Source organism: Emydura macquarii, unplaced genomic scaffold, assembly GCF_026122565.2.
Source record: "Emydura macquarii macquarii isolate MOO-44397 ecotype Brisbane River unplaced genomic scaffold, CSIRO-AGI_Emac_v2 contig_499, whole genome shotgun sequence".
Classification (NCBI taxonomy): domain Eukaryota; kingdom Metazoa; phylum Chordata; order Testudines; family Chelidae; genus Emydura; species Emydura macquarii.
This window is the reverse complement of record NW_027130636.1, coordinates 8166479-8189502: the sequence shown is the minus strand read 5'-3', so window position 1 is coordinate 8189502 and position 23024 is coordinate 8166479. Positions and strand designations below refer to the sequence as shown.

Genomic DNA, 23024 nt, shown 5'->3' with positions numbered 1-23024 from the left:
GATCACGACCCCATTGTGCCAAATGCTGTACAAACACAGAACAAAAGACAATCCTTGCCCCAAAGAGCTTACAATAAAAATATAAAACAATAGATGACTATACACAAATAGTTGAGTACAAGGAAACAATGAGACAATATTGGTCAGCATAACAGGCTATGGTCTCAGCACACCGGCAGCCTAACTGTTGTTGTGGTTTTTGTAGACATCAAGGCAAAGAAGAATTTTAAGGAAGAATTTGAAGGAGGATAAAAAAGTAGCTTTGTGGCTGTTTATGAGGAGGTTCTCCCAAGGGCAAGGGACAGCATGGGAGAAAGCAAGAAGATGCTTGTTTGAAAATTTAACAAGAAAGCTATGGCTGCAGATTGGAATCAGGAGCTGACCTTTCAATAATGAATGAGAGGTGATTGATAGGTTGGGGAAAGGCCAGGAAGGACCTTGAAAATAGTGAGTCAAAGCCATGCAAAGAGTGGGATGACATGGTCAAAGTGATGGGTAAGGAGAATGAACTCTGCAGCAGCATTTTGAATGGAAATGGGTGGGGCAAGATTGCATTTGTCAAGTCCAGAGAGAAGAATGTTGCAGTAATTGAGATGCAAGATGATGAGAGCATGGATGAGAGTTTAACTGTGTGGATGGATAGGAAAGGCTGCATCCTAGTGGTGTTATGCTGAAAGAATCTGCAAGATTTAGACAGCCAGGATGTGAGGACCTAAAGAAAAATCCAAGTTGAAGATGATGCCCAGGTTACAGGTCTGCGTGACTGGCAGGATGGTGGTGTTGTCTACAGTGTACAGGACAGGAGACAGAGGGAAAGGCTTCCGGGGGAGGATTAGTTCTATTTTAGCCAGGTTGAGTTTGAACTGACAGCTAGACATCCATGAGGAGATGTCAGACACAGGCTGAGATTTTAGTTTAGACAGAAGGAGACAGATCCAGAGCACAGATAGATCTGTGAGTAGTCAGCAGAGATGGTAATTGAATTTGTGTTTGTGAGAGAGATTACACAGAGATAAGGTGTAGAGGGAGAAGAGAATGGGACCAAGGATGGAGCCCGGTGGAACTCCCACATAAAGTTAGAAGGGGATGAAGGAGAATTCTCTGAATGACACACTGAAGGATCAGTTAGAGAAGTAGAGTAAAGAACCTGGAGAAGGCAGAGTCATAGACACCTCGGGAGGAGAAGATTTGTTTTCTAGGAAAAAAAATAAGCATAATTAAGATCCACACTATTCAAAAAGGAACAGCAGAGATAAGTTCTACAAAATATTGGCATTATTATCAATTTCAAGAACAAATGACAGACAAATTTAAGCGAGGAAGAAAGGGCTGATCAATAAAGGAATTGAGGAAAAATTTCATTATGAGTTACTACAAACTAATATGTATATGTATTGGAAAAGCTGCCAGGTGAACAGAAGACAGGCTTGGGGCTGGTCTAAGTTGAATGACGTAGCTGGGTTGACCTAAGAGTGTGAAATATTCACACCCTCTGAGAGACATAGTAAGCCAACCTAACCCCAATGTAGATACCAGAAGGTCGACGGAAAAATTCTCCTGTCCAAAAATGTGTATTGAAAACTGATAAAAGGACTGTAAACAAAGGGTAATGATAAACAACGTACTGAGTATGTGGTGGGAGGGAGGAAATGAAGTGTTCAGAAGGGACAGGGGTTGTCCCACAAATATCTGTTAGGATCTGTTTTACTTAACAGCTTTATTAGGTCCAAGAGGAAGTGAGTGACAGACCTCCTGAGAACCTCTGTGTGAGGATAAAAATGGAAAAGAACAGTAGCGATGTTATGATGGGGGTCTATAATCATATCAGAAAGAGGAAGTGGATGACTCATTTTAGAAGCAGGTAACAAAATTAGCTAACACACATGAATGAATGGGGGATTTTAATTTCCCTGATATCTGTTGGAAGACTATTACAGCAACAACATAATATGACCTGCAAATTCTTAGCATGTATAGTGGACAACTTTTTGATTCAGAAAGTGGAGGAAACAACTAGGGGGTCATCCATTTTGGATCTGGTTTTGACCAACAGGGATGAATTAACTGCGAACGTGAAGGTGGTTGGGAACTTGGGAGGAAGTGATCATGTTCTGATAGAATTCAAGATCCTATGGAAAGGAGAACATGAGAACAGCAAAACAAGGACACTACACTTCAGAAAGATGGATTTCAATCAACTCAGAGAAATAGTAGGCAAGGTCCCATTGAAAGACCAATTAGGAAGAAAAGGCATTGAAGAGGGCTGGCAGTTCCTAAAAGATGCAATATTAAAGACTCAACATCAAGCTATTCCAATGCAGAGGAGAGATAAGTGTAAGCAAGGTCTGAGCGTCTGAGTGGCACTCTCCCTGCTCAGCAGCTGAAAGGGGGGCACGTTATTTGTATGGGCTTTGTATTTGCATGAATACAATTAATTACTCAGCATATTGCATAAGCACACTAGGTTTTGAGCATGATGGGAAATGGTCCATGTGTCTGGTATTTGTTACAAGTCACTTTTGTGTTAACTGCAGGGGTAGTGAAATGTTGTCTTTCGATTGTATGAACAAATGGCATCAGATCTGTATTTAGCCTGTTCTGATAAAAAATTCACTCTCAGCCAAACAGAGCCCAAAGAGGGTGGTGGATGGATGTTTCAGCATTGCCAGGGGGAGGGGAGGGGTGAGAAGTCTCTTGTTGAGATTGCACTAGCCCTGGCAAAGGGCTACCCTCAGGCATGGATTGATGATCTTGGAGTCTTTTGTTGTTTGTTAAAAGCAGAGACATTGCTTCTGTGTCAGCAGAAGGTTTTCCCATGAGCTGAAATTCACTAAGAGCTGAATCACTAGAGAGACTGGGAAACCTTGACTGACAACCACCAGAAATGTGGCAGCAGTTGGCAGCACCTGCAGATGGTGGGATAGGTCAGCAGCAGTAGATGACAGGAGCAACAGCGGTCAATGCCTGCAGATGCCAGGATCAGTTAGCATCTGTAGACAGAGGGGGGCCAACAAACGGCGGGAGCCAGGAGCAGTTGGCGCCAGCAGACCGTGGGAGCCAGCAGCGGGGACTCAGTGAGGTCTGGAGGTGGCAGGAAGCAGCAGCGGAGGAGACCTGGTCAAGCCTGCGTCCGGCAGAAGCCTGCAGAGGGGCACTGGCTGAGCCCCAACCGAGAGGTGGACATTGCAAGTACTATGGTCAGTACAGGGGAAAGCAAGAAGGGAAAGGTGAAGGATACGCCCCAGTACTCTGGGATGGGTTTGGCTCATTGAGTTCATGAATTCTGTTTGCACTGTTTCCCAAACCAGTGCTGTGTTACTTCCCTTCTGTTATTAAAAGATTTACTTTCTACATTCAGACTTTGTGCTTCCGAGAGAGGAAGTATTGCCCTTTGGGGCACCCAGGGGATAGTGAGAGATTTCCCAGGTGACTGGGTGGGAGCTCGAGCCAGTTTGGTGTGGTATCATTGACAAGGACCCCTAGATATAGAACCCGGCCCTTCCTGCTGCCAACTCTGTCTGGCAGAAGGGTTACATAAGAGAAGCCACAGGAGGCCAATGTGGTTGCACAAGGAGCTTTTTAGCTATCTAAAAACCAGAAGGGATACATACAGGAAATGGAAAAAGGGGCATAATTGGTTAAACAACTGCAAACAAAGAGTAACAATTAATGAAATGATGTCAGATTGGAGGGACGTCTCAGGAGGGATTCCACAGGGATCTGTTCTGGGACCCGGGTTGTTTAACATGTTTATTAATGACCTGCATGTAGGAATAGAGTGCATACTGATCAAATTTCCAGATGCCACAAAGCTGGTAGGGTGGGTTGCCAGCACTTTGGAGGATAGAGCTAAAATTCTGAGGGATCTTGATAAATTGAAGAAGTGGGCTATAGACAACAAAATGAAATTTAACAAAGACAAATATAAAGTGCTACACTTAGGGAAGAAAAACTAAAAGCACAAATGCAGAACGGGGGAAAACTGGCTTAGCAGCAGCATTGCTGAAAAAGATCTTGGAGTTGTGGTGGATCACAACCTCAACATGAGTCAGCAATGCGATGCTGTTGCAAAAAAAGCAAAGCAATTTTACGTTTCATTAACACAGAGGCATAGCATGGAAGTCATGGGAACTAGCACTGCCCTACTCAGCACGGTTAGGACTCAAATGGAGTACTGTGTCCCATTTTGGTCACCAATGTATAGAAAGGATGTGGAGAAACTGGAAAGGATCCAGAGGCAAGCAACCAAGATGATCAAAGGGATAGAAGGCAAGCCATATGAGCAAAGGATGAAGGAACAAGGTATGTTTAATTTGAAAAAGAGGCAATTAGGTGAGGACATGATAGCAGTCTTCAAATACTTGGAAAGGCTGCCACAAAAAAAGATGGAGAAAAGTTGTTGTCTCGTCTCACAGCACTGCCTTTTCTGTGTGTTCCACCTTCCCTCAGAAATCTCTGTGTGACCACATACAAGGGGCTCTGAATTTCAGGGAGCATGATGAGTCAGACACAGAAGGAACAGAAGAGACACCATTTTGGAGCAAGCGCTTCTGTGGATCTGGAGGACTTCTTGCTGGTAAATGCTCTATGTCACATTAACTTTGGTTCTGCATTCCCAGAGCCCCCAAAGGGTCACAGACAGCAGATGCAATGGGTCATCAGTGACAGAAGATCATGGCAATAGAAGAGAGGGACGTATGCTCTGCGTCAATGTGCCGTGATTGAGCATGTGAGGCTGGTTGAGTGTTCCTTGACTCCTCGCAAGTGAGGCCATGTGCCAGTCCTCCCAACCAGCACTAACCCCTCCATCCTAGGGGGAGGAGAATTTCAAAGGTTCAGTTGTTAATAAACTTTTCTTTCAGCAGGATGGGATAATTGGACCAGAACAGATTAGGGAATCCTGGAAAACACTACATGAAACTGCCCACTGAAATTACTGATTCCAACTGGTCCATTAACTTACTTGGTTCCACCATACAGTGGGTCAAAAAACTGAGCAGTAATCCTTGCAGCATACCAAGAAATAGCCACCATGGAAGAGAGTCCTATGGAGAAAAATTTAAAATGCACGTACTTTAATGGTTTATTTAATAGTCATAGAGCTTTAAATTATGAACATAGGTGTACATTTCACTTAGTTTGCTAATTGTGAAAGCAGTATTGAGCACCAGTATTAAGCACCATGTTTAATTTCAGTCTCAATGTACAATTATGGTATCTTACCTGCTAAAATGAAGATTGCTCCACCCGTTACAGCAATTTTTACTTTTGTGTTTTCATTACTCATCCCAACTTGTGTGCACTTTAAACCAAACAATGACAGCACAGTAGCCAAGAGACCCAAGATGATAGAAATGATCATTAGGGCACGGCATGCTTGAATATAAGCTGCATTAGAAAAGAGGAACAAAAAAATCAGGTTCTGCACAATTCAATTCAATTCCATTTTGAAAGTACATGTTTATCCAATAAAAAAGATCAAATAATTAGCAGAATTAGTGATGACTGAAGCTTACAACATTTAGATATTTGGTTTACAGATGCATCTAAAAGTCAGAATGTTTATATAATATAGAAATTAATGAGGATGCAAACTTTAATGCTGAACTAGATTAACTAGTAGTGATGGGGTTAATGGGTTCAATAATACCTGACAGGGGTTTTTGTAAATCCTGCAAAATTACACCCAAAGTAGCGAGTTAGGTATCCGATCACCAGAACTGTATGAACCATTGCTTGTTATCAGGCCAAGTGCAAGTTTTTGTGCCCATTAAAAATGGTGCATGAAAAATAGCAGGTACTAATTTAGAGGCGACCTTGGAAATCTGGCCCTTCATATTTAAATTCTCTTATGCATTGTCCATTGTCCAAAGTATTTGGACTTGACATCTGAAACAAAGATTTTTGCAAACTGAATTCCTTTTTTAAAAAAACTTGCAACTTGAAGGCACTTTGCCTACCTTAATCCAGTCCCCAACCACAAATAATAAATGTCTGACCTACTGAGTTAAAAACTTCAGAGTGTTTGAGGGAATAAATGTTTTATAAAATATTTATTTCAAGCTTTCTTGGGCAAAAATATCATAGGCAAACAATAGTTTTCCATAAAATAAATAGTTTTAGCCCTAATTTTAGCTACCTTGCCTGTGGAGGGTGGGTGCACAGCATGAACAGACACAGCTTTCTGCGAAGTTTGTTGATGCATGCCATCACGGTTATGTGCATCACCTAAGGTAGAGATCTATATGGGCAATGTTCAAAGGTTAAGATTTAGTTCCTTCAAACTCCTAAAGTTTTAAACAGGATTACCTGTAACTCGCCAGAGTATTAAATCATACCATTAGGGTAACTGATGTAAGCTTAATGATTACATTATTTTCTAACAAAGAGAGTTAATGCTACACACCTTACCACATTATAATAATCTCAACAAATTTAACTAGAGTTACTTTCATAACAGGAGGGGTCACTCTCAATTTTGTCTTCTTTATAAAAGTTATTTATTTGTCAGGTTACAAATTAAGCTAATTTACCAATCAATAGTAATTGCAGCACATGATTCTAATTCAAAGATGGCACAGAGTTAATTGGTTATGAAACAGATTGAGGTGGCGCAATATTCTATTTGCACAATCGTTTCATTGTTTTTCAACTCAAGTTTATATTTAGTCTCTGACCTTCTGACATCCGTTCAATATCCTAGTTATTGCTTAACATTTGCTTGGCCGTAGTTTTACCACTTCCAGCTTTGAAGAAAACAGCAACAATTTACACATAAACATCATCTGTCAAAGACCTTGAGAAAGCTAAGTTTATTCCCATTTTGTAGATAGGGAAACTTAAGCACAGATATACAGTGATTATCTGATTCCCAGTCTCCCACTCTAACCATTACACCATGCTGATTATTGATTAAAATATGTTACTGATGTTTAAGATTAGATAATATACATGGTGCACCAATATTTCAGGGGTGTCAAACATCTGGCCAACCAACCTTTTTGGTCCGGCCCCTGGGAGATCTCGTGGAATCGCGCGCTGCCGCCAGAAAGTACGATGCCATGAGATCTCGCAGTATTGCGTGCTGCCACGAGATCTGTGTACTCTGGTGGCAGCGCGTGGAGCAGTGTGTGCACGAGACTCAGCGCTCCAGAAGTGCCTAGTATTTTGATTTATGGTATGTATGGCCCACTTGAAGTACATTTAATTGAAATCTGGCCCGCCATAGCAAATGAGTTTGACACCACTGATTTAGAATGAACCACTTTGAGGTTGTGTATATAGCACATAATAGTGGTTAGAATTTGTTTTGTTTTCCAGTCAATCCTGTTGGATAAATATTTGAACCTTCAAGTCAATCCTGTTTTTAAAATGTAAAAGACTTTGTGTATCAATTGTATGTGTTATACTTTAACAGCACAAAGGGCAATTTAAGTACTGACTTGTTTTAATGCCTGATGATCAGCATGTAAAGAAATGGTCAAAGGCAATAGCTGAATCACATTTTATATTGACAAGGACATATTAAATGTTTTGCTCCGAAATGGTCATATACAAGATCCCAAAGGAATGTGAATCTGAATCACAAAAATAGATTAATTGAGGTGAATGAAGAAAGCAAGCCAGTCGGTTTCACCTTCTGGGGCTTTATAACCCATTTTGAGGTTCTGGGATTCTCCTTTTAGATACTGCAAAACAAGTTTCTGCATCCTTAGGCCTTTTGTTAATCAGATCATCCTCTTTCCATGCAATATTGTTTGATATTTCTTCTTAGATTCTCTGTCTATAATGATTTTGTCCAGTAGCTCATCTCTTGGACCCACCACCTCACCTTTCTTGTTTTTCATCAATCTGCTCTTCAATTCATTTTTCCATTTTCCTTGTTCAATTTTCTTTTTCCAGGACATTGTTCATTCTTTACCTTTTTCAATCTCCTCCCTTGATGCTATGACAGGATACAAACTACCTATTATATATTCCATAAGTATATTCCTTATGTGGAGCCTTGATTAACCTCACTAATCTGAAACAGAGGACTCAAAGATAATAAAATTAGAGTTTAAAGTGCCAATACAAATAGAAATTGGCAGCTGATTAACTGCTTAGTAACAAATGCTTGATCTCCCAGCTGTAACACAGGTGCTAAATACATAAGCAGTTTAATATAGTTTATCTCTTATGCCTCGCAGTCTGAATTAGCAGTGCATAAAATAAGATTCTCAATTCAAATCCCTTACCTGTGTTTCAAGGATCTGGAAATCTTTAGCTAAAAGGAGTTGTATTGTGCAAGTACAGATTCTGGGCTATATCCTGCCCTCTATCTATGCATCAGCTGTGGTCAGATCGTTAAGTTTAGTTTGTTCGCGATACTATTTCAGCTACTGTGCTGTGAGTTGCCCATGTAATGTACATGTACAAACTTTGGCTATCATAAGTTTTAGGCACCTGACTAGCTGATACCTTATCTCCACAAACAGTTTTGTTTCTTGAACGAATGGAACCCCAAGCCCTGTATAGCACTCCTTTCATTCTCAAGTTTCATACTTTAGAAATAATTGTATTAGGTGTCCAAAGATGCTCAAGGCATCTAAAACAGTAGATGAAAATGTAAAAGGAAAAAGTTAAACCAAAATTCATATACTAAATAAAGTTCTACTGATCTCAAAAAGGTTTTAAACCTGATTTAAACTGTGCTAAATCTGATATCAGAGGACCCTCTACACACAGCTAGGGCAGCCAGTGGAGAGACCTTCATAAGACCCCTCCTGCTTCCATTTAAAACCAAGTTCTAATAGCCCAACACCAAAGATGCCCTTCCTTTCTACCTCTGATCTCATCCATTCTCATTGTTTCAGCTACATTTCTGTGCAGATGATTCCCAAATAATGTCTACATTGGAACTGAACCCTCACCCCCAGCTGCCCGGTCTCATGCTTCCAGCTCCCTTAGGAATTCTCTGGATGTCCTGCGGCTCCCTTAATCTCAAAACTGAGCTACTTATTTCTTCCAACCCTGTTTTCTCCATCTTCCTGATCTGTCACCACTAACTATTCCACTATCCTTCCTGTCTCTCAGGCTTGCAACTCTCATCTTTGACTCTTCTCTTATTCCATAAATCCAGTGTCTCCAAGTACTGCTGCTTTTTCCCTCTGTCATAAGAAAATCCACTTTTTTCTAACTATCTTAATTGCTAAAATCTCTTTTCTTCTCTCAAATACTGCAGGCTATCCAACATGCCGCTACTTAAGAAACCTTCCCTTTCCACTGCTGTAACCACAGAGCCACCTTCTGAATATATTAATTCACTTCCTCTTACTGCATCAAATTTAAGAATCAAGTCCTCACCATTAAAGCCCAAACTATAAATTTCCTATATGGCTGCTCTCATTTCTCCGTTACCCAAACCACCTCCCATTTCTTACTGCTCTCATCATCCTCCAGATCTTCCAACTTTTGCCATTGCATTCTCATTCCTGATGTTCTTGTCTGCCTTCTCCAAATGTCTTCACAGCCACTTCTTCCAACCATCTGTCTTACCTTCTTATCAGTGATACAGTCTTATATTACTGGCTAGGGAATTCTAAAAAAATTCTCACTGGTAACACTGCTTTGTAAATTTATAGCACCATATAAATAGTTACTAATAAGATGTTATGTGGAGCCAGAAACTCTAAGTTATAAGGCTCAGTCCATTAGTGGATTTATATGCTAACAGAATCTATGCTCAAATAAGCAGTCTGCCGAGAGAAAAGAGATGGAGATTATCCGAATTATTACTGCAGAATGCAAGAAGTTTATTCAAAGCATATTTTATGTTCCTCTCAGTCTAATGTAATGCAAAGAAAAGTATACACACCATTTTAAAACTGCTTGATAGAGAAAAATAGTTTAAGAAAATTATAAAAATAAATTCTCCCCTAGAGGGAGCAGTTACCTTTTACTTTTAGTATACAGTAACATGTTCTTAAAATGTCATTAAAATCTTTTCCAGATCAGAATGTATGTTTTAGGGCTTGTCTATACATTAAATGTATTCTGGTTTAAAGTAGAGAGTGAATTTAAAGTGGAATAGCTACTCTGGAATAACTCCATGTACAGACACTTATATTCCAGAATAAGACTGCCTTTTTCCAAATTAACTTAATCCATTTTGGAAGCTAAACCAGAAAAAGGCACTCTTATTCCAGAATACAAGTATCCATACATCCATGTGTATCCATGTGTAGAAGCCTTTAGGCTTAGAGAACATAAATCTACATGCTTTATGCTGCAATTTACAATATAATGAATATTGTCACTACATAAATAAAACTTTAGAATAACCCAAAGAAAGATTTTGTTGACGATTTAAATATTTAGCTCAAATATACAGCAACTGAGATTTCTGAAGTTTAAAACCAAATCCAATGAGAAAAGAATCCTCTACTTCTAATACACAGATTAATTTATTTTAAATATTTAATAGCTTTTTTCATTTCTCTCATTCAACACAATTTATTAGTCTGAACATGCAGTTTGCCATAAATGCTATTTCATACATATCTATATTAAAAAGCTCCCAAATCAGTATACTGATGTCAAATATTAAGACTATGCCTACAAAATCTCTCTGTAAAACAAACACTGTAAAACAATCATTAAGGCTAGAAATGGTACAATGTCCAACTATCGTTCCACAAGATGTCAGAAAGCACATTACATTATGTTTAAAATGCTTATTAAAAGAATCACTGCCAGATGAAGTGAGTTAATTTACATTATTTTTATAGCTTTTTCTAATGTGCTCTGTTTGACACATTCTGCTGCCTTACAGACATTTTTATTGCAATAGTCCGAGAAGCCCTTATTGACCAAAAAATCTATTTTACTTTTTGTCATAGTTCCCAGCAAGCACCCCCTCCTGCTCACTCTCTAGGACTGATGTAAGGAGAATCCAAGTCTCTGTGCTCTGGATCTCCTCGGGTGTGAAGCTTCTAGATCCTCAGTAGGCTGCCAGCACTGGTTCTTTCTGTGGCATCTCTAGCGCATTTCCTAGGCACAGACACTCAGTCTGTACCCCTTCTTGGAAATGGGAGTCCTCAGCCCACCTGGCCTAGGCCCCACGACTAGCACTGACCCCTGAGATACCCCAGTTACTTAAACACACCCTCTCACAGAACACCACTTCTGGTTAGCAGTTTAACACTCTCAGGAGCATGCAGCAGCTGTACAGCAGTTAAAACACACACAGCACAGTCTAACACCTTTATTCTCTTTTATACTTAAATCATGTAAAGCACAGGAGAGTATAGATCATACAAAACAATAAACTACTGAAACTACTTTGTCCCTCATTTTCTAGTTCACCCTTCCCTTGTTAGTCCTTGGGGAACCTTTTGGGTCCCAGCATGCACCCAGGGTGTCCCTGCCTCATGCAGGCTGTTACATAGTGAATGGTCTCTCCTTCATGAACTGAAGAAAATGGTCCCTACGCAGACCAGCCTCTGCCTTTTTAAAACCTTCAGATCGCTTTGCCAGGGGACATCCTTGCCAATTTACCCCCATGAGCACAAACCCATCAGATGAGACTGTTGCCAAGGTGACTTTCCCCCTGCTACCTGTTACTCTGGGCAGGAACCACCAGTCTTGTGTAGAGGAAATAAATTTACAATGATTGGGTACTTAAGAGTCAGCTACCCTCTACTATTTTTCTTGTGCCACCCACCTTTGGAATTTGCAACCCAACATGGAGACAAACAGATCACAGAAGAGGCAAAGGCTGCACATTTAGAATGGCGTTCACAGCCTGATACAAACATGTAGGGTTAATAATCTCACAGAATTCATAGATTGTGCAGACACATTCCCAGTTCATCACACCTTTATTTTTTATTATTACTAGACAAGATATAGGGTTAGACTTTTTTTAACTGACATTTCTTTTCAACAAGTTCTTCTACTATATAAAAAATATTGCACAAAAATAGAGACATACCAGGCAGTGCCAACATAGAATCAAATTTTCTGCAGTTGGAGACTCCAGTGCTATCTTCTGCACAGCTTTTCCACAGGTTTTCAAATATGCTAGAAGTTGTGATCACGCTCCCATGTATCGTGGAGATTTTCCAGTAACTATTCGATAAAGTGGTTCCAAGAATTACCCACCCACACAAGCTTAGCAGAAAGCCAGTGATTTCCAAAGCAGCAGACATGTTTGTGAATATTAGCACTCAACTATATCTATCTTTTATCAAAATGAAGTGTATTAAAAAATGTCTCCCTCTAGAAGACTACGTGCTGTTCTGTCTCTGGTTTCACTCCAAAATGAAGCTACCTTTGCTCTTTGCTCGACCCACAAAGTGATAAGGCTTTTCATGCATGACAGTAATAACTGGGAGCAATTTATGGAAAAGATATTAATTGAAATGGTTAGACAAACTTACAAATTCTATTTAACATTTTTTGTGATTAAAATTCATAGTGAGCCCATCATGCATCCAGAGTCAGAAAGTCTAACCAGTGTTCTGACTATCACTCCTCTTATGAAGTGTTTGAGACAAGTAAACATTTGTGATGTTCACAGAATCTCTCCTTTTTATCAATCACAGTTCACATAAGGCTACTATTACTTAGAATTTTATTGCTGCTTTGAAAGTTTAATGTTCTTATGTTATTTGCTTTAAGACAAAATTAGATTGTAAATTCCACAGTAGGAACTTTGTTTTGTACATAGAGCACTGTACATACTTTTGGAAACTTATGATAAAAATAAGTCATATAATCATAAAATGTATTTTAATGAAGATAGACAGCTCCTGTATTGCTATACTGAGTATTTCTAAGGATGTTAAGTTTGTGGAAAAAAGATAAACATTAATATTTTACAGACTATTGATTTCTAGATAAACTGATGTATCCTCATGAAGCCACATCCCACTCACACTAGAAAATGAAGATATAACATGTTTCATGGAATCACAGCAAAACAAGACAGTCCGAGAAGAATTAAATCACAATTTGAAAACAGTTGTATGGAAAGCAATATCAATTTATTAAAAGTATTAGTTTGTTATTTTTTTAGAGTTCTAGTGACTAAGAGTGTAATCATACCCCACGCTAGCTCCACAGAAAAAATGTGTGCTGGCACTTAATGACTTTAATCACTTAAACTGCTTACAAATATAAATAGGATTAACCATCTTTTACAGATGGAAAATTGCTTCTACCTCATCTGGAAAAGAAAGCAAAATTTCTTTACAAACTAGATCCTTATGTTGTGTTAGAATTATATAGATATGCAACTTACTACATATAATAGTTATAAAGTGATGACATTATGAAAAGTTTACATACAGACTCCCAAAAAGAGTCTGTATGTAAAAAAATGCCACGAATTCTTACTATACTAGATGCATCTGCTCTTTTAGATATGCCTGTCAAACCTCTCTGGCTATTTTGTGGCTAGGCTTTAGAAACGGAGTTTTGGTTGTAAAGTAACATTAGAGCTATACGCCTGCTTCTGCTACCACAGAAATCAATGGGAGTTTTGCCATTGACTTAGACAACAGCAGACTTGGGATTCTAAAGGTATGTCTACACAGCAATTAAGCACCCACAGCTGGCCCATCTCAGCTGACTTGGGCTTGTGGGGCTTGGGCTAAGGGGGTGTAAAACTGCAGTGTAGACTGAGTCAGCTGACACAGGCTAGCTGCAAGTATTTAATTGTTGTGCAGACATACCCTAAATGCCTTCATGCAGTACTTGCTATGCTCATCTGTGGCTTTGCATTTGAAAGGCAATCTTTTAAAGCTCTGAGATGGTCATGAGGATTTGCTCCTCATAAGGTATGGATCAAAAACTGTGGTAACAATTTCACTTCTCAAGAGAATCCTACCAAATCCTGCCCTTCTGCCGCAGGGTCTCTGCAATTTTAAAGTGATTGGACTTCAGATCAACATATTGTAGCAGTACTGGAGTCTTTATATCCCTTTTGAAAAATTTGCTGTCTTTAATAAAAAGAAGAGGGAGAACTTCAGGCTCATTTATCCCTATATTGGCTTTGATCCTCACTACCTGACAGACTATTTCGCCCCACATATCTCTGGCACAGCTGAGTTCAGTTAGGCACTTCTTATATTAGCGGCAGTGGCCCGTTGTTTTTAATGAAGGGGCCTTGACTCATCATTTTGCTTTCCTTGATGCTCAGAGATCTGAACTCTAACCTTTAGCGCACAGTGAAAGATTTATCTCTTCAAGCACTTGCTTCAGAAGGTAGTTTGTGTTTTATGCTTGTTTGGTCTGGACCATCTGCCATACAAGATCTTACTATGACACAGGGTTACTTAAACTTCAGCTTTATTGTGGCTGCTTACAACATCATTTCTTCAGCTTGCTGGCTTCTCAGACAATTCCTCAGGAGGTGTCACTTCCAAACAGTTCCTCTCAGGAGACAGTATGCTGCCTGAAAGTGTCTGCTAGCACTTTCCTATTGTTACATGCCTTCTCTTTTAAAGACAATTATCAAACGCCCTGCAATAACAGATAACATAATTTAACATATTCCTTTCAAAAGCTGACTGACCATTCTTGTGGTTACTATGTCCATCACACAAACTCCCATATCTTTTAACAATCCACACTCACAGACTCATAGACTTTCAGGTCATTATGATCACCTAGTCTGACATCCTGCACAACGCAGGCCACAGAACCTCACCCACCAACTCCTGTAATAGTCCCGTAACCTATGACTGAGTTCTGAAGTCCTTAAATAACAATTTAAAGACCCTCGTCTAGTACGATATGGTTCCTGATCCATCCTTGCTGCTGTCTTCCTCCCATCTGGTCAACCATAGTCTCTATGCTTTCTGTTGCTGGAGTCTCCATCAAAAACCTTCTTCCTCCTGTCTTTCCTCTGGTATGCTCCGACATTGTCCTCTTCTAAAAAGTCTGGCTCAAGATTCTCCTACTGTAGAACCCTAAGATGTGTGTTGTCCATACTGTCCTTAGAGGTTTCTTTTATTTTCTTGAGGTGCCCACAGTGTTACCTAACTAACTATCCATTGTCCATTTGATGTTTAATTTCCTGGTTGCACACTATAGTTTTGTGCCAAACTTATCCTGTTTTGTTATTGGCTGTATATGCACTTTGTCACCCAGCTCCAAATCTGGCAGATCTCTCATGGATATGCTATAGTAAAATGCATTGTCTTTTCTGTTGGTTTTTCCACCAAGTGAAGCACCTGAGTACCCAAACTCTAGAAATTTTTCACTTGTTGGTAAAAGTGTCTTCATTCTTCAGCTCATCAATCTTTATGCTGGATGAAAATTTAGGCCTTGCAAGAGAGTAGTCCTGTGATTTAGTAGTAATATGTATGGGTCTGCCTCTGCAGTTTTCACTTTTTTCAACAGTTTCTTAGCAGTTTTTCCTGCTGATTCTACTTTGCCGTTGCTTGAGGATACCTTGGTGAAGACATTTTGTGATCAAAATCCCAGACCTTAATAAACTTCTGGAACTCTCCTGAAAAAAAGTGTGGTGTGTTATCGGGCACACGATGTCCAGTATCCTGCACGGTGCAAAGTGTGCTTTTATCTTCCATACGAATGGTCTGGATCCAGTGTCTGATAAACAGTCTATCTCCCAGAAACTGGAAAAACAGTCTACAATGATCATCTATCCTTTGTCTCCAAAGGTAAACAAATCCACTCCCACCTTTGCCCACGGTCTTTCTGGAACTCCATGTTGCCAGAGTGTCTCTTTTGGTTGACGGTCTCCCCAGGATCTGCATACATCAGCCTTTTCCATGATTGTCCATAATTGCTCATTCATTCTTGGCCAGTATATAGTCTTTCTGGCTCACCTTAAGCAACCTTCAATACCTAGATGTGACATGAACGTTGTGCATAATCTCATTCAAAAAATTGCTGGAATAACTGCTCTTTCTCCCCAAAATACAATGCCATTCTGTACACACAACTCATCTGAAAGAATGGTGTTCTCTCTTTAGGTACTTGGTCTGTTATCATTGGCCATCCTTGTAAAATCTTGAGATTCAATGTCTGCAACGTTCTGTCTTGCTCTGTACCTCTCTGTATCTTTCTCAGCCTTTCTTCCAAGATAAGTAAATACCATATTTATTGTCTCCACCTCAGCCTCTACGGATCCGTCCTTGCCAGGTTCTGGCAGGTATGCACAGCTCATGGTGTCCATCAACACCAAGTTCCTGCCTGGGCAATATGTGATCTCTATGTTGTAGCTCTGCAGTTGCATCATCATCCACTGTAACCTTTTTAGTGCACTGAGGCTTGGTCTACACTATCAACTTATGTTAGTATAACTATGTTGCTTACAAAATCCACATCCTTGAATGACACAGTTATACTGACCTAACCCGCAGGTTAGACAGTGCTAGGTTGATGGAAGGGCTCTTCTATCAACATAGCTATTGCCTCTCAGATGAAGTACCTACACTGATGGGAGAAGCTCTCCCATTGGCATACGTAGTGTCTTCACTAAGTTCTACAGTGGTGCAGCTGTGCTGCTATGATACCGAAAGTCCTCAGTAATGGCTTTCTCCCAATGCTTTTGAGAGTTTTGTGGTCAAAATATATGTCCACATATGTGTATTGATGAAATTTTTCCATTCCAAAGAATATTACAAACTCTTTTTCAATTTGAGCACAGCCTTGTCTGTCACGGACAATGCTCTGCTTGTGAATGCTACAGGTTGTCCCTCTTGCAGCCTGGTAAACCTTAGACCTGACTTGGATGTGTCACATTGCAGCATCAGGTGTTCCTCTGCATTGTAATATTTCAAAACGGGAGCCTTCCCAATCGTCTTTTACTTTCCAGAACACTTGCTTGTGTTGGTCTGCCACTCCCATAGGGTATCCCATGTCAGCTGTCTCAGGATCTCCCAGCTCTCAGACAGACTGTTGCAAAACTTTGCTAAATAATTGACCATTCCCAGGAATCTTTGGACTCCTTTAACACTGCCGGGTCTTGGCATTTCTCTAATTGCACTCATTGTCTCCAGGTCTACTTTTAAGCCTTTGGGTGTCAAAAAATGTCCAATGTACGGCACCTCAGTTACTCTCAATCTCAGCATGTCTAAATTCAATTTAATATTCTTTTCTCAGCATTTCTGTAAAAATTGCAGTAATTTGTAATCATGATCTCATTATCCTTATTCTGGATTGTCACCTTCTCCCACTAATAGCACATTGTCTGCTATTGTCTGGATTTCTGTCATGGTTGGGTCAATCTGCTCTAGAATACCTCTGATACTAAAATGATTGAAAAGCAGAGTAGAAACCCCAAACTGGTTGTATGTTCTAACATTATATTTCACCTACTCAGTAACAAGCATGAACTCCTACAGCACTATAACAGTCTTACCAGGGAGTCACCGATAGTCCCCTGGGAGCATTCCAGTCTATCTTGCCACCCAGGCAAGCTAGACTATGTGATAGATGTTCACGTTACACCCAAAATCACACCAGTATTCAGGTTACTTCCAGTCCCAATGGACCAGTCACATACCCCAGGTCAGATGTACTCAGATCTCAAACCAAAGTCAATCTCAAACATCTGTAGCCAATGCTGTAATACGCTAGCTAAAGATTTATTAACTAAGAAAAGAAATAAGAGTTATTTACAAAGTTAAAACAGGAAACACACACATAAATGAATTACGATTTTCAATTTAAAAGGCAATATAAGCTTTTATAATAAGCAGCTCTCTTTGTTCTTTAGGGCTGACCCATGCCAAACAGCCTGGGGATCTCTTGCTTATGTTTAGGAATCTTTGCCCCTTCCATACAGCATAAAGAGCCCCAGTTTCTCCTTATCATGGACTTTTATCACCCTTCAACCCAGAATCCAAACTGATGGGATGAGTTCATGTGCAGACCTCCCCTTCCTGGAGGGAGTGAGGAACACAATCAACAAGATCTCTGTCCTTTGATGCTACACAATGCTTCATTTTCCTTCAGTGGGCGATCTTATGTGCAGGTCAAGCATTTTACCCTTAATTAATGGTTCTTTTCCTGTTTAGCGAGTTACATAATTATAGACACACTCATTATAGACACATACAAACACTCAATATAGCTTTATACCATACAGATATTATAAGTAGGATTAATACATGCAGCATCCTACAAGCATTCCTTAAAGTCTAAACACTAAACACATTCTTATAATGCTAATATTTATTTCCAAATATGCATATGTCAGGGTTCAGTGACACCCTGGACCTTGTGATGAACTGGCACCTGGTCTGCCAGCATCACCCACTCAATGGTGTCTGCTGCTGTCTATGACTTACCACTGGCACCATGTTTTATGCTTCCTTGTGTGTGGATCATCTGCCAGATAAGGTCTCTTTTTTATACACGGTTAATTAACAAACTCCAGCTTTATTGTGGCTGCTTACAACACAGGTTTCTTCAGCCTCATGGCTTCTCAGACAGATTCTCTGCAGGCGTCAGTTCCAAACAGTTCCCCCAGGAAACAGAAAGGATGCTGCCTGAAAATGTCTGCCAGCACTTTCATATTGTTACAGTGTAGGTGAGAGTGGGATGTAATTGGGCATGTCCTCTTGTAAAAGGGCAATTACAGATGTTAATTAAATTGTATAATGTACCCATATACATGTAGACAAGGCACATCTTAGACATTTAATAAATACAGTTTGAAATCTCTGGGTTTCTTTACATGTCCCGTGGTTTTCTCTTTGTCAACTGGAGTGAAACCTTCTCTTCTTTTATTAAAGTAGTTAAAACTCACAAAACAAAAGAAGCTTACTCCCATACTGAGATCGTGCCTGAGGAGCTTCCTTCCAGAGCAAGTTTTCGAACCAGACAGTCTCTAACAGTGACACAGAGGAAGGTGTAAAAATCCCACAGTAAACAGATGTTGGATAATCTGTTTTCCCCTGCCCCACATGAGGTCCAATCCTAATCTCTAATAGCTAGAGATTGGTTTAAAACCTGAAGCATTAGGCTTAATGAACCTTCAAAAATTTATATTACAAATCAAGGATTTTTAATCCTAAATCTGGGCCGCAAACACAGCAGTCTATACAAGTCTTACAATAGCAGATATTTAACAGCAACTCAAGATACCCTTTAACATTTTTACAAATTAAACAAATAGAACAAAGAACCAAAATACTGCATACTGTTCACTATATTTAGATCAAATAAATAGCTCTGTAAAATCATGAACAAAACTAAGCTAAATATTGAGGAATTTTAACATTTAAAAATGGGAAAGGAATTGGGATGGGATCAAGGATGATTATTAAAAGGTCACTAACACTGAATTCCTTTTAAACCACACAAACATCCAATTTACTGAGCAACAACAGAGTTGCATGGTGGTTACTAACATGATATCCAAAGAAGATCAGAAGAAGACACCTTTATAGGTCTTACCTGTTAAAGTACATTTCCTCACATGAAAAGGGAGAGGAACTGAAAATCAAACAGGTGGAGGAAGAATATGCTAGACTATTAGTTCTTACTCCTTACTCTAGCTATTTTCCGTTACATGTCTTTGGTTGTCTACGCAGGCAGATGATTACTAAAAAGTACTCCAAAATATATTACAAATGCATTTGAGATTTCCTGTGATCTCACAGCCATATAAGAAATCCCAAGTAAATGCAAGTATAAATGCAAAAATCTGTAGTAAATGCAATTCCTAATAAAAATTAAACATTTTATTTAAGATGGGATGAGCTAGTTAAGAAGAGTTCCTGTGCTATTGATTATGTTGGCTAGATGCATTACAGAACAGGATGGTTTTGCTTTCATCTAAGCACAAGGCACTGGGGACTGCAGGAAGTAGTATGCCAGACTAGATCTATGGTCTGAAGTCAGTGAACATATTAATGCTCAGAAAGTTTTACTGATCTTGAGAACTTTGTACTGTCCCACCAATAAAGCACTTTTGCATTGATTTCAGGTGGAATAAAATATTGGCTTGTAGCTTTCTAGTAACAAGCTAATAAAGTGTCTGAAGAATTCAAGAAGTAGGGAAAGGATGGTAATCAGAATGTTATAGTATTAAAAAGGCAATATCTCATCTTGTGCTAACCAGCAGAAAACAGAGGCATCCCACAGAACAGCTGCAAAATGCCAACTTTTCAACAGAACAGAGCAATTGTTTCTGTTCTTAATTGTTTGTGAGGTAAGAACATAAAAGTATGCCACTCTTTCATAGTGCCTTCAGTCTAGCAAGGTTTCTTGGCACTGGCTCCAGGAATGATTATCGAAAAGCCAGAATAATTCAAACCAGAGTATTTTTCAATGCCTAGATGTAACAATTCTTCTGTTGCTACATTTGGTGCTAAATTACTACACTAACATGTTTTGTCCTAGAAAATGCAGAAGTACTAGTTGTATACTCAGAAACATTTTAAAATTTGTTTAAATTTAAACTGTCACCTTTGAGTAATCACAAATTGTACAAGCACTTTGATATGTGGCACTAGCAAAAAATGAAATTACTTCCAGCCAACCATAGTTTCAAGTAAACAATTCCATCAATCTGAAGTTAGATATTTAAAGTCAAGATTTGTTCCTAGCTCAATCTAAACTATGGTATTAGTATGTGTGTTCTTTCCTGAAAATAATGTTTATTCTGACAATTTAAAAAAATATTTGGGTGATGTGATTATGACACTTAAGGCACTGGAGTACCAGCAAAGTTATAGCCCATGGCAATGTATGAATAAACACCTCAAATCCATTGAGATGTGATATATTTGTAATTAAGTACAAAAACTAAGTAAACAATTGGAGAATAGTTTTTCCAAAACATTAAGGATGAAATTCACCTCTATTACAGGAGTGGGTGGGTGAAGTTCTGTGGACTGGAATGTGCAGGACGTCAGACTAGATGATCATAATGGTCCCTTCTGACATTAAAGTCTATGAATCTATGAAAAAGGTTGGGATATTTATGCTGCAGGTGGACTGGATGCACAGGAGCACCAGGCTCTGGGAACTACAGGGATTTCATGTATGCTGCTGGAGAAAGGGGGGAACCATGAGATCGTATGGTCCCACTGCAGTGAGGAGCGGGGGCTAGAAGAAGGGCTGCTGCTATTCTAGACCATAGGGCTACAGTAGTGGCCACAAAGGGGCTGTGTTGAAACCTTTCTATCCCCTAACTCCTGCCTAGTTCCCTACCCAAAGGGGAAGGTAAATTGCACCCTAGGATTTTATGTATGTAAACCATACACTTACTGTCTAAACTGAGCAAGGAGAAAAATGTCTTGCATTGAACCGAACCCAATGCAGTAGCTGCACAGTTCATCCAGAGGCCTTCGTAAATCCAGTTTGCAGTAATAAGTGTTGTTGCAGTGCTGGAAATTTTCCACTTGTTGGACACAGTGGTAACAAGTAAAATGATGAGGCCCGCCAAAGCCAGAAGCAATGCAGAGATTTGTAAAGATGATGATGCCATTTTCTGGTTTTCAAAGTAGCCCCCCAAAAATTCAGATACTAGAAACCTATTAAAATAGTTTAAATACATGCAGTTGATCAGATTATATTTACATTAGTCACATTGCCTATGCCATATGCAAACTACATGCTAACATTGAAAAGATCTGCAAAATTATTTAACAGTATACCTGACAGTTAAAGTTTGATCATTTATTTGGAAAGCAAATTAAACGATTGCAACAATATCATGACATTTGTTCCAGATTTTTAGATTTCTACATCTTTATATATTTACCATAAAAAACAGATGCTCCAATAATCTGAGTCTGCAATGTGTCTCCTGTTACATTTCCACTTCACTAGTTAACAAACTCAGTTTGTTAATTTGTTTTTTAAATTAACAAATACAAGACTAAAATTCAGTTAACTAAATCAATTTATATTTCATCACATTACATTACATAGATCCAAATTTCAAACAAAATAATGTTGATACTTACGTTTACAGTTATGTTTTCTGCTTATTTCAATTGCCTTTCGGCTAGACAGAAATGTCAGCACTTTGTGAGGCTCAGTTTGGTCAAATACAAAGTTTGTACTGTATTAGGACCTTTCCCCTTGTACTAAAAATCAAGGTCTCACTGTCAGATCATTGACTGTTGGATAAGAGTTCATAGTATCACACGACAGTGTAGCTTCAGGAACATGAACGAATTAAATTACACAAATTAAAATTAATCATAATATTAGAGAAGCTAATCACCAGAGGTTTTCAAACTTGTCTGAGGATCACTTGCTGGTGGCCTGATAAGAGCTGACTGGTTACATGATGTCAGCTTCCTTTTGTTTCTTGCTATTAAATTGCATTAAAAGACAAAACAATATGTTTAATACTTCTCTAATAATAATTTTCCAGGGAAGAATTGCTGTAGTTGTCATACGGATGTTATATGATCATGAATGAGAAGAGCGGTGGTTCATAGTCATGGATGGGAGAGGAAGCGGTCTAAGACATTCTCTGTATGCAGTCCACACCATTGAAACATTTGAGAACTCCTTCGTTAAATTAAGAATGAAGGGCATGCTATAGCACTGTCCACATGGGATGTTACTGTACAGCAAGCCAGTGCACTGTAAATTCACACCCTGACTTGTATAGATAAAAAAGTCAGACTCTGCTCCATAATTATGTACCCAAATTCCATGCACTCATTGGGAGTTTGGTGCACAAGGAAAACAGGATCAGGCTCATTCTGTTTGTAAAATGTTTATATCCCACTAAAAAGACTCAGCCCTACACTGCAGAGGGGAACATTTTTCTTCCAAACACTTCTAAATTTTGTAATCTATTAAAATAAATAAATTTAGTAATCAATTAAGAAAACATGCAACAAATTATAAAATTAATTGATGCAACGAGATCAAACAGGCTTTACACCAAACAAACTGACCAATAACCCAGATTAGTGGCTTTTGTAGCCTAATTAGCTATGGATACATGCAATCACTTTTGATGCTTGATAGTAAGTACCTTAAGATTAAAACTTTATATAATGCCCTACCTTACATTTTTAAGTCTAGTCAAA

General features: G+C 39.1%; 1 protein-coding gene across 3 annotated transcripts in view; it reads right to left on the bottom strand.

Annotated features, from left to right (window-relative positions):
• Positions 1-22018, bottom strand: part of LOC137147111 (claudin-15-like) — a 29721-nt gene extending 7703 nt beyond the window's left edge. Inside the window, exons 1-4 of one of the 3 annotated variants that reach the window (XM_067538887.1) lie at positions 21939-22018; positions 21238-21503; positions 5224-5388; positions 4964-5045 (exon numbers count right to left, since the gene is read on the bottom strand). In XM_067538887.1, the coding sequence (XP_067394988.1) occupies positions 4964-5045; positions 5224-5388; positions 21238-21457 (467 nt within the window). In that variant the 5' untranslated portion in view covers positions 21458-21503; positions 21939-22018. Of the gene's footprint in view, positions 1-4963; positions 5046-5223; positions 5389-7831; positions 7923-11974; positions 12377-21237; positions 21504-21938 lie in introns of those variants that run through there. The other 2 variants (XM_067538888.1, XM_067538889.1) reach the window with 2 other exon arrangements.
• Positions 22019-23024: the final 1006 nt, after the last annotated feature.